A 13,001-nucleotide genomic window follows, 5' to 3' on the forward strand; every position below is an offset into this window, starting at 1 on the left:
GACACTGCTTGGTTAACATAGATCAAAATGGGAATTGCTCAAGCATACAAAAATATCAATATATTGTAAAGTATCTCATTAATGAAGTGTGAGAGAACAGATAAAACTATTAAGTGCTGAAATTAAAGTATGAGCAGTTGTTGCTACAAATCTTAAATTTCTGCTTTTATCATGTATTTTAAATTCTTTCCTTTTCCAGTCCTTAAAGAACATTTTAATTATACAGATTTTAGTTACACTTTTTTTCTACATATACTTGTAATGATAACTAACTTTTAAAAGTTCATTTAGTGTCGCACTTCTCAAAAGTGATTCTTGAAGCAAGTGTTCTCTTAAACTCTTAATTTTTTTTTTATACTTTAAATAAAAATAAAGATAAAATGCTGGTAATGCTTCATTAAATACTTTATTTAACACACATCACCTATTGCACTCTTGACTACATGAGTTTCCCATTTCATTTGTGTCAGTCTGCCTGCTTTTGTACAATTAACTATTAGCGTAGCACCTGGGACAGCCAAATGCTGGGAATCAGGTAAGAATTTATTCAAACCTTAACTAAGAAGGCTACAGTAGAATGTCTTTTACTCTACGTTACTGTGTAAATCTACAATGTCTTTCTTTGTAAAAAAATCCTATAAAAAAGCAACACGTTCTTCTAATCTTTTCTCCACTCCTTCTGGCGCAGTTCATTTCTTCTGATCTTCCCACTAATAGTTTTTGGCAACTGTTGAACAAACTCCATCTATTGGAAAAGGGAGGAAATTGCAATACAAAATAAGACAGTTTACCTACATTTTTACTTTTTCTTAACCTCAGTGGGATAGGCTTATAAGCCACATAACAGTTAACATCCGCTGTCTTACGGTAGTGAAAATTATTTGGGTATTTGAGGGCTCACCTTCCTTGGATACTTGTATGGAGCAGTAACTTTCTTAACATGGTCTTGTAGCTCTTTCATCATTTTTTCTGGGTCATGCGAAGCATAGTCAGATGTTAAAACAACAAAGGCTTTCACTACCTAAAGAAGTTATGGCAGCAATGGTTTAAATGCCTATGAAATAGTTATTACACAACAGTAAGACGTGAAACTTTAACCAAACATCTGCTGACAAACTGCAGAGTAATGTATAGGGCAGGTCCGGAAAGCTTTGCTAAAGTCTGTGGGTGCTCCTATTGGTTTGGACTGTGCAGGCAAATATAATACATTTAATAAAGATGAAAAACTGTAAGTATTTGAATGACAGGAAAAGCTTCCAATGGTGCTTTTGTTATATTGGATTTGGGGCAAGTGCCTTGGTCAGTTTTTTTTCCTGTGTGGATTCTCCAGTGTCTGATAGAGTAGAAATGCTGACTTGAATTTATTCAGTTTTAATTTAAAAAAGAAAAAAACCCAAAAAATCCCTGGATAGACAAATTCCTTGGAAGTTGGGCTTTATTAGCTCTGATAGCACAAAGCTGTTTAAAGATATAAGCTTGTTGAACTTGTTTACCTCTCCTCTGATGGGGTCTGGACTGCTGACAACTGCTGATTCCACCACTGCAGGATGCTCTACCAGGGCACTTTCTACTTCAAATGGTCCAATACGGTACCTTTTAAAATGGAGGAAAGGGCTTTTAGTTGTATTTGATAAAACATACACATAATTTCACAACTGAATCATCTGTGTTATTCAAGTTTACTGATTTATTGTTAATCAGTCTTAAATTACCCAGCAGAATTAATGACATCATCAGCTCTTCCAACAAACCAGAAGTATCCATCCTCATCCATAATCCCCCTATCTCCAGTGACATAAAAATCCCCACGTATTGTTGCCTCTGTCTTCTGTGGATCATCCTAGGAGATATTAAATTGCATTTTACATGAAAACTGCCTTAAAAATACATGAAATTGCATTCTAACAACATATTTAGCATCTAAGTTATGGTACAGTCAAATATTCAAAAATTTCAGCTTTTCAGACTGGTCCATACTGTGGTCATGTGCATCAGATTCAAGTGGGTCATTAATAATAAAGGATTATTAATTCACCATTACTAAGCTACAAAACTAGATACAAAATTTGTAAATTGCAGTAGTTTTACTACTTGCAACTGACTTAAAATTTTAATCATGATATATTATCCTCCACAGCTTTTGGAACCACTGAAGGTTGCAAAAATATGTGCGCTTATGGAACTGAGAATTTGCTTTTAGGTGATTATCCTTTAATTATATTTTTTCCTTTGTGTTTCTAGCATCTCCTATACTGAGATTTTTTTTTTTTCACCCCCAGAAAAGTTTTGGCTCAGTACAGTGCAATTTAATAAGCGCTCTTTCTACAGCCAATGCAACTGACTTCAGCAATAATTTTTCTAGGCAGTATGCATGGTGTTCCTTTCCCACATGCTCAGTACTGCTCAGAAGACCTGATTATAGGCTGCTACTATCCATAAAATTTAATAAGGTTTCCTGGTGTCAGAACTGAAAGCACTATGCATTTGTTCTACTGGTTGTTGGGCTGAAAATTCTAACCAACGTGGAAAAAAAAACTAAAAAATGTTGCTGTGCATGAAAGACTCCGTGGAGCTTAAATCTGGAGGGAAGGGATTTGAACAGTGTGGTGCTTCTCAGATGGGGGCTTTAGCCCTTAGGCCAAAGAGTATTTTGGGATTAGGGGGTCTGTCAAACACTTCCCTTTTTATTAAGGAAATAACAATCAAAAGAAAGTGGATTTTAACTTGCTAGGCAGGACAATCTCATCGAACATGTAATTGTTTGCATAAGTAGACCAAGCATCTGCAGGAAAAAAAATGGAAATCCCTCTTTCCTCCCTACAGGTTTTTCAGACCGGTAAGCAGAGTATATGTAAATGAAATGGGGCATCAGATTCCTTGTGACAGAGATTTAACAGGATATTCTTACAGCATAACAAGTAAAAAGAAAAGGCGATCTCGTAGGTTTTACTCTGATGGCAATATCTCCTTCTTTTCCAGGAGGCAGAATATTACTGTTTTCATCTATAATCTAAAAAAAAAAAAAAACCCAAACAGTTTTATTATCTGGGAGACAAATTAAAAAGCATTATGTTAAGATTATAGAATCTTGGTGCACATTTAAAATACATAAAGTATTTTTTTTATTGGGAAATGATTTGGAGCAGTAGAGGGTCTTACTCTGAAAACTGACGTGTTAAGATTATTACTAATCCACTGTACTCTGCACTGTGTCTTTTATCTGAGGAATGCCAAGCACTACGCAAACACATAATGAAGTTAGTAAGACCCCAGGAAGGATCATGAGTAATGGGGTGGGAAAACTTAAGAACTGAACGGAAGATACTAAAAATCTTAACCCATATTGCAAATTGATCTGGTGCTAGAATCTGCTTCAGCAGTTTTGTTATCACCAGGAAACAACATTCACTCCCACTCTTCCTTAACTCAGCAATTTAATTTCTATCATTGCCTTAATGTTTGATAGCTGTCAGTTAGCAGTGGGTTGTCATCTATGTTGGTGACGATGGTGCAACAGGGAAGTCCAATTGTTTATTTTGCACACTCAGTTTAGGGCAGTAACATGCATTTCTTCACTCTTTCATTCACTGCTGAATGATGGTACAACTCCGTGTCAGAGGTTTCAAACCTCTTTAATGGAAAGTGATTATGGAAGAGAGAGAGACTGAGTCATCAGAGGTACGATACCTTGACATCATACCCTGGAGATGGCTTTCCCATAGAGCCAGGTTTGATTTTCATTCCCTTAAAATTTCCACAGATCAGCACCTGTAACAAGTGTTGTTGGGGTTGGTTGGGTTTTTTTTTAATTAAACTGTGGCTTGTATATTCAATCTTTAGCTTAGGTTTAAAATACTTGGCTAATATTGTGTATTTCTGTAAGAAATACTAATTGCCTTCATTTTAATCATATATCCAATGATTAAACTTCTAGAAATAAACTATGCCCTCAGAATCATGCCCGCAGCTCCGAATAATATGAGTGCGTGCTCTAAAGATAGATTCTAAAGCACAATTTCGAATGCAGAAATGAGGAATATACCCCTTTTGTGTTAGTTCCCAATCTGAAGCCCAGAGGAATTAAAAACAGTCCTTGGATTTTCGGTGAAGCTGCTATGATGGTTTTATGACTTACAAAACCTACATTTTTCCAGTGTTGCTTATTGCAATTGACTTTTCCCCTAAAAGTCATAACTGTGTATAATCATTTGAATCATTTTTTCTTGGAAACCTGAATAGAATTTCTTGCTGTATCTGTAAAGCATACATTTTTACATTTGTAAAGCAGAACATACTGTTTCTGTCTGTCCATAGCCTTCATGAATATCCAGCCCAGTCTGCGCTTTCCATTCCTCTATCACATCAGGGTTTATTGGCTCCCCAGCACTCACGCAGTGCCGCAGGCTTTTGAATGTATAGCTTAGGGGGCAAGAGAAAACAAGTAATCGGCAGTCATCTATCTGCTATGCCCCATTCACTACTGTATTCCTGTATTGTGGGGTTCTTTGTACATAAGCACAACATTTTTACTGAGTCCTATTCATTCCATTTGAACTGTACAGTGTTAAACAAAAACAAATCGGAAAAAAAAAAGGTTAAGCTACCCCTAAATCTTTATTCTGACTTTGTTCCTAATACTTAAGATTCAAAACATTGAGAAATACATGATCTGAGTTACTGTTATGCCATTGTAAATTTGGAATAAAATCAAGGTGAGATGAGCATTTGGTCTACTGTTTTGATCAAATACACCAACAAGGATACTCTGCTTTTGCTTACCTGGACAGTTTATGTTGCACAAACATTCGATAGGCAGTTGGAGGAGAACAGAAGACAGTTATGGGAAATCTTGACAGGCTCTAGAGAATTTAGAATAAAAAAAGTAAAATTTGCCAAAATACTGACACCTGTGAGGTCTCATCTTCATTGTAAGAGATAATGTAACTATCTCTGCATCCAGCTTATGAAACACATGAACAAAACATCAACTGCCATAAAAGCAGTTAGCTCTGTACTTGCCAACACACAGCAGTTACATTTAACTAGTTTCTTCTTCAAAGCAGAATCTGCATCATTTTACAATTAGTTCAACACACCAAAGTTTTTTGCTCTTGAAAACTTTACAGTTTCTCTTGCAGAATTTCTTCATAATTGCAGTTTAAGTAGAAAACAAGTGAAACCATAAGGCTACTTTTTAAGATGCTCTGTAGGTGTACAACTGAGAGTGTTCTTCAACATATCCTAATATTAACTAGCAATTTCCAGCCATCTAATTAATACAGCTATAATGATAAAGTCATTCCATGTAAAATGAAACATGGTAGTCTTTTTCAAATGAAGAAGAGTTGTGTGTGGAGGATGTAAGAGAATATAATGGCCGTGCCTTTTGTTAAAGAAATTCAACCTTGCTGCCTCTTCACTCCTTAACTTTGAATTACATGGTGCAGGCAACTGAAATTCTCATTCATCTGTTATTGTCACTTATTTTAATAACAACACCAAAGTGCTCCACAAATCCCAGAACAATTTCTTGCGTACTTCACTTTTAGGCCTAATAATGGATGTTTGCAGGTTTGTGCAGTCAAATCCAGAGCAGAGTATATGATGAAACTCTTTGGATGTCAAATATACTCTTGTTTTGGGGTACATATTTGCAGCACTCACTACTTAACTAATCAGTTGGTTACTGCCTGGTGAAAGTTATAACTGTGCTGCCCCTGTGCAACACCAGGAGAAATGAAAACCTGGGCAAGACCAGCCAGAGAGAATAGGGCTGTGTGTTGCTGGGCTCTCCTCACTTACCTCAAGGACAATGCGTGGGTTGAAGTGTGGCATCTTATGCACAAATACACATGCCCCTTGAATCCATGGTGAAAAAATGCTGCTCCAAGCTGACTTTGCCCAGCCCGTGTCTGATGTATTCCAAAATATATCTGAGGACGTCAAGTCCAGCCAGTACCTAGTAACACAAGGAAACGGTCCACAGTCTCCATTTGGCAGGAAAAGGGCAAATATTAAAATATCAACAAGAGATGTGCCAGTGAAGCAAATCCATCACTGATCATCTTGGGAAACTGGCAATTAGAAAAGGCTGAATTTCTGAGCAGGACTAAGTCACAGCATACTGAGGATGTCATCAGGATAGACCGATGCTGCATTTTTCTAAGGCAAAAATTATACTGACAGACAAGCAAACACCACCTCAGAACACGGTGTTGTATGAATATGTATGAGATTGCTGGGGTTTTGTTGAACTCATTTTTAGGGACAAGGAATTTTTTTGGTTTACTTCTAGTTTGGTATTTTCTGATTTGTTATTCTTTGCCTCTTACAGTGAAGTGCACTGCCATCTCAATTTTATAAACAACATTGCTTTATAAATGTAAAGGTTCTGAACTATCAGAATTTCATTCCTGTAGGAGCTGTGTCTAATCCAGACACACATGAATTCAGAAGCCTAACAGACCCATGTTTTTTTTCCCTTTTATGGTACAGCCTTCGTAAACTTGTGCTGATGTTCAGTTCATGGGCAATCTATTAACTATACACAATGAAGAATTTACCAAAAGTTAAAGAAGATGTTAAAAAGAAGTTAGTGACTGTATGACTGCTACATTCTCTATGAACTAAGGCAGCTGGACTCAAACTGGCCTGTTTATGGAAAAAAAAAAACCCAAACGCAACACTTTTTGGGATGTAAAACAACTGCTGGTTTTTGAACTATTGAAACAAAACAAAAGGTTCTGGTAAAAATCTTGTTTCTCTTCCTTCTGCTATGTGACCAGCTACAGAAATATGTCTGATTTAAAGTGGTATCTGTACCTTCCACTTACTGTGAGGCCAATACCATAGCTGCTGTGGGAATGTTCAGTCATTTTTGGAGATCCTGTAGTTCCACTGGTAAAATAGATAGCCATTGGATCCTGACACTTTGTGGTCACACAGTGGTGATCAGAAGGAGCATTTCTTAAAACAAGCAAAATTATTAATAAAGTGATTTGAAAGTGTGACTTACACATTTTTGAAAATACTTAACCAAAATAACTGCAGCAATCAGAAACATCATAAACATTGGTATTTTTCCACTGTACAGTCCTAAAAGGGTGAAAATACATTGTGTGTGCCAAAATTTCCTATTCAAAACAAACCGTTGTGCTTTTCTTTCATTCTTGCTGCGGTGCTTTCACAGTGGTATTTACTCACTTCATGAGATCTTTAAAGTTCAGCCATCCTTCTCTGTGGCCCTCTGACACAAGCAACTTGCATTTCAGAGACTGGCATTCAGCCCCAACTGAGTCTACAGCTGGTGCCACAGAATCATCAGTGATGATACACTTTGCCTGGGATTTCTGAAGTCGATGAAGAATGTCTTTCGCTGTCAACTGCTGTGTGCCAGGAATCAGGACAGTTCCTAAAGGGAAGAAAGGAGAATGGAAAAAGTGTCAACATTTAAGAATAATATCTGTGCCGACAAGCAGACTTCAGCTTACTTTGTTCTTTTGAGTGGGACAGAGCTGTACCAAAAGCAGGACTTGGCCCCGCATTTGTAAATATACTGATTTCTTTGATGGATTAAATGCTATGTGAGGATTAGCACAAGTTAGCAAATCCTATATTGATCGTGGGACAGCAAAAGAAATCAACAAAATAACTTCTCTTGTTCTGAAAACACTGCCCCTGGAACATGCCATCTCTCTGGACTTAACTTCTTTACTGGTAAACACAGCCATTGCCTCATGAGGTATGCTGCTAGTGCTTGTGAGGCACCAAGACATTCTGGGTTGTAAATACTGGGAAGCTGAGTATCTAACAGATCCCACAGGGGACCATGTGAAACACTTCATTAAGTGTGGGCTAATTTCACTGCAAGTTAGCAAGAGAGTGCATTTGTGATATGTCACAAGTGCTGGAAAGGGAAGAATGACAAGAGGCACATGGACTCACAGGGCTTCCTGAACAGCTAGAGCATGCGCAAGTCCTAAAAGCACCACAAAGAAAAAACTTGGCATGAAGAGTGTTTTTGACCAGCATGACACTCGTTCATCCTCATTAGCATGCTGGTAGCTCTGAGTGCATTAAATAGCAAGGATTGGTTTAAGTCACAATTTCTGTACCTATATACCATTTCTATCCTTTTACTAACCTGTTCTCATGCAAGCCACATTCACCAGCCACCACTCTGGGATCCGGGGCAGAATCAGAATAACTCTGTCTCCCTGTTGCAGACCGCAGGCATCAGAGAGTACATTTGCCACTTTTCTGGACAGCTCTCCCAGCTCCTCAAAGCTCCACCTCACCTCTTCTCCGGCACCATCTACCCACCATAATGCAGGGTTTTTAGACTTTTTTCCCTCCTATAGAGCAACAGAGTACAGTACAAATGCTTCATTTTAGAAAGACATTGCCTTTACCATAAGTTTGAGGAAGAAAAGCATTCCTCACGTACTCGGTGCTGGAAAAACCTGGGGATGCAACAGAAATTTGCCACTCATTCCAAATGAGGCAGAGAACTCTCCCTTAGAAAGAACAGCCTATAAATGTCATTTAGGAAATTCAATTTGTATTCCTTTCCTGAGTTCTTCATCTTACACTCTGAAGAGGTTGTACAGTAATCAGCACAGAGAAAGGAGAATCTTTTTGGTTCAGGTCACGCCAACAAAGCAGCTGATGAACGTGGGGACCTCTGGGTTGTGCCCCAGAGTCTCCTGAGCCCTCAGAGCTCATTTTCAACTTCATCTGGAATTGGGCCTGTCTGGTACTTCTGAAAATTAAATCAAAGTTTCAAAAGCATAGGCCCACACAGTGTGACCTTTAATCAACGTCTCACCTAACTGATGTGTGAAATGATTTGAAATGTATACACAAGATGTGCTTTAAAAGCGGGCCAATGCATTTAGCAGTAGCAGTGTAGTAAGTCACCTCCCGGGGAAAAAATTCACTGGGGCAGCAAGAGCATTATCTATTTCAAGGTACAACAACACTAAGGTTCATTTTCAGGGGAGCAGATTTTATCTGTGCACTTCAGAGGGCAAAACCTCTTCTGCAGAGAGGCTGTTCCTTGCTCTGTTCACAGCCTGCCAAAAACCTGGTTTTCCTGCAAAAGGAACAATTGTGTCAGACAGGTGATACCTCTGCTCTGTTCTTGCTGCCAGGCTGGGATAACGGCGTTTAGCCCCTCATCATGAATGGCCTGAGCCTGCAAAACCAGTTCCACATCCATAGAGACCAGAGCTATGTAATAAGAAAGGTGATAGAGCTATACTTCATGGGTTTTTTCTATATTCCCTTTCCTTGCATAGAGCTTATGTCTGGTTTGGGGTTCAAAGTTGTTCAGTTTTGTAGATTCCAAGTCCTTGATGCAAAAGATTTGACATTTGGGGTAGATGGGTGAGGTTTGACATTACACTGTATTTATTATTCATTTTACGGGCAGGCAATGAAACACACAGAGGTCAAGCGATTTCCCTGGCACATCCAGGCAGGGTGCACGTCATGGCTGATGGGGGAATTGATGCAAGGTTAGAGTGGTTCAGTTCACAGTCTTGTTTACGAGGCACCTATTTACTCACAATCTCACTGGAGTTACTAATTAAAGGAAAGAACTATTGGGATTCATGGACAGGACAGCGTGTGGCCTAAGGATCTACAGGTTCAAACTGCATGAGATGATCACCAGATTATAATCAGAACATAACCCCAGTGTCTTGATGATGGGATTTGTCATATACTCAGCATTAATGACCAGCATTAAATACTTCAGCATCAGAGAAGCCAAGTAACTGTTACCTTTTCCACACCAGTCCATCTGTCCAGCACATCTCTTGCAAAGTTGAAGTACTCTGGCACCTCTGGTCTGTACTGTTGTTTTATGGCCTCGTAACTCAAAGAGGCGTAAACTGGGTAGCACCGGCTGCCAAGTTGGAGAGATCTTCTCAGGGGAGCCCGCAGGAACATAGCACTTGGGATCTTCAGTAAAAAATGCACAGCAGCAAGAGCCATAATAGTCTCGTCAAGGTTATTCCTTACTGGTTATCTCTCCAAGAAATGCTAGTGATACAGATACAAACCTGGTATTAGCCATGTGGTTTCAGAACACCTTTTAGTACTAGACCATGGAATACACTGGAACAACAATCCCCACTGTTATTGGAGTAACTGCTGGGGACAGTTCCAGTTCGGCCATTGCCTGGCCCCTGCTCTCCAGTGACCATCATGCAGCTAAGATCCTCACCCTGCATTCAACCAGCAGCACTCAGCCTTGTCAGTGTAGTAGCTTTCCTATAACTCACGTTCCTTTCCTTCCTACAAGCCCCGCTAATCTTGGAGATCACATTTCAGTTGCCTTATACAGCAGAGAGGCATTGAACGTTACCCAAGCACTTCAACTCTGACTTCTGTAAATGAAATGTCTGGTACTGACTGATGATACAGAAGTAACAGCGTGGACCAAGATGTTGCAGAGATAATCCAGCAATCATGCGTTAATTACTGGCTGACCACAGCGTCGCTTGGTACAAAGATATTTCCAGTTTTCCTAGTTTATCAGCATTGGGGATATATTTGTTTCCAGGAATGAAATGAATATAGGAAAGCCCTGAGAAGATTCTAAGTATTGATGTTTTAAACATTATTTTGATGTGTGGTCAGCAAAAAGCTTCACTTTATGAGACAGGGAAACATTAAAAGACTCCCTGAAAAAGGATCCAAAATGCAGCCTTACTTCTCAAAAATAGTCAACTTAGCAGGAGGTCTGAAAACTCTGAAGTCATTATTTTCATGCATTGTCAACTGTCTGTTATTTACAAAATAATATAAACACTGCTAGCTCCTTATGGAATTAATAACCGTCCAGCTGTAAAATCATGTGATTTTAGTGATTTAGTAAAGCAAAGAGACATTTTTTGGATCTGTAACATTCAGTCTGCGTATGACAAACACAGGAGAGAAACCCAGCCAAATGAAAGACAGAGAGTGACAGAAGAGGGAATGTGGACAGACAAGAGGCAAGTCAGCACTGCTCCAGTGCCAGAAAATGAACTGGCCAGCAGCTTGCAGGGGTGGGTGGTGGGTCAGTTACCTTGTCAAAAGGCTGTCAATCCCAGCTTACTGCCTCTCCACCTTGCACTGAAGTGTGGCCCTCCCAGTGCCTGCGTGAGTCACAGCTTTGACTCCTTACACAGATTTCAGACTCCTGGCCGCGTGCCGGCTCTTGCACCACTACTGTGTCCTGTGACTGACTCCTGTGTTCCTTACACGTACTTTGGACTCACACAAGGGGCAGCCAAGTCCAGCACAGTGAGAAGAGCTAACAGCTCCACAGCTCAGAGTGGAGGTAGAAAGCGTGAGTCCCAAACCCATCCTGTTTCCTTTTTCTTCCCTCTTCCCACCCACCAGCCCATGGAGGAACACAGTCATAAGACCTTGCTACAGCCAAATCATGTCTGTTACGCTCTGGCTGGGGCAACACAGGAGCAACAGGCTTGCAACTGGCTTTTTGATGACACCGCTCAGCGGGTAGCTTGGGTCTCCTCAGGTAACCACAGCAGTTCAGCCATGACAGCAGTGAGTATCGATTCCTGGGATGCTGCAGCTGGCGCCTGGACCAGCTTTGTTAATACCTGGTGACTTGTGAGGTTTTGTAAGGGCTCTGCCTCATTTTCAGAGAGCACATAGTTACGTGGTGCTCCAGCATTGCTGCCTCCTCTGCTCCGTTCCCATGGGAGAGGCAGGAGGGAACGCGTGCCATCCTCTCTGCCACCCAGGCCACAGCCCAGCATCACTGTGCGCAAGGCTGTGGCATTGGTGCGTGCCTCTACCTTCAGCCTCTCCTGTGAGGATGTCACTCGCTACGGAGCTAGTGACAGCTGTAGCTTAAATTGGGGCACCCAGATTCATGAGTTTGGCTGCCAGAGCCCTAAGTATCTCCTGCTGTATCTCCATCCTCAAACTGTGGCTCTAAGGTCAGCAGAGAGATTGCTAGCACCCATCTACATCTTTGGAGCAGAACAGTCCTCTGGGTGCTGATCAGTGAGGGTGATGCTGCAGTCTTTCCTGGCGCGTAGGTCCTGTACTTTTCCAAGAACTCCCTCCTGGGGTTCTGCCCACGTCTGTTTGTAAACACTCAAAGGAGATGTTAACAAACTCCCTGAAATGTTCACTGCAGCATAAAGAAACTGATTCAAAGCAGATTCCCCCAAACAACAAAGCTGCTCTCTGCTTAGCGGTAAAGGGAGACCTAAAATCATAGAATCATAGAACCGTTTAGGTTGGAAAAGGCCTTTAAGATCATCCAGTCCAACCGTTAACCTAACATTACCAAGTCCACCACTAAACCAATTAAGGGTAGAGTAGCAACCCCACGCCTCCTGGCTTGATGGCTGGATCATTTATAATGAAAGTAAAAACTAGGAATCATTAAGATTGGAAAGGGCCTCTAAGATCATCAGTCCAACCATCAACCCAACACCACTATGCCCACTAAACCATGTCCCGAAGTGCCACGTCTACCCATTTTTTGAACACCTCCAGGGATGGGGACTCCACCACCTCTCTGGGCAGCCTGTTCCAATGCTTGACTACTCTTTCCGCGAAGAATTTTTTCTAATATCCAATCTAAACCTCCCCTGGTGCAGCTTGAGCCCATTTCCTCTTGTCCTATCGCTAGCTACTTGGGAGAAGAGCCCAACCCCCACCTCACTACAACCTCCTTTCAGGTAGTTGTAGAGAGCGAGAAGGCCTCCCCTCAGCCTCCTCTTCTCCAGGCTAAACAACCCCAGTTCCCTCAGCCGCTCCTCATAAGGCCTGTGCTCCAGACCCTTCACCAGCTTCGTTGCCCTTCTCTGGACATACTCCAGCACCTCAATGTCCTTCTTGTATTGAGTGGCCCAAAACCTACAGTCAGTCTGCAGTAGTGACATTTTAAACAGCTCTTTGAAACGCATGCAACAAAATCCTCCCAGAGGAAAGGCAGAGCTTTAATGGATTCCCTACCCAGAAGACCA

At 40.7% G+C, this 13,001-nt stretch overlaps 1 protein-coding gene across 1 annotated transcript; it reads right to left on the reverse strand.

Moving 5' to 3' along the window:
* Positions 1-658: 658 nt before the first annotated feature.
* On the reverse strand, positions 659-9,999 carry LOC104024586 (acyl-coenzyme A synthetase ACSM3, mitochondrial). Its single transcript, XM_009489184.1, has 13 exons — positions 9,787-9,999; positions 8,144-8,354; positions 7,204-7,411; positions 6,823-6,966; positions 5,803-5,959; positions 4,780-4,859; positions 4,296-4,419; positions 3,688-3,768; positions 2,909-3,010; positions 1,713-1,840; positions 1,494-1,593; positions 902-1,021; positions 659-745 (listed from the first exon to the last, which is right to left on the reverse strand). Exons 1-13 carry the CDS (start codon positions 9,997-9,999, stop codon positions 659-661), a joined length of 1,755 nt encoding a protein of 584 aa, XP_009487459.1.
* Between the last annotated feature and the right edge of the window lie 3,002 nt (positions 10,000-13,001).

The sequence above is a fragment of the Pelecanus crispus genome, chromosome 11, assembly GCF_030463565.1.
Source record: "Pelecanus crispus isolate bPelCri1 chromosome 11, bPelCri1.pri, whole genome shotgun sequence".
Classification (NCBI taxonomy): Eukaryota; Metazoa; Chordata; class Aves; order Pelecaniformes; family Pelecanidae; genus Pelecanus; species Pelecanus crispus.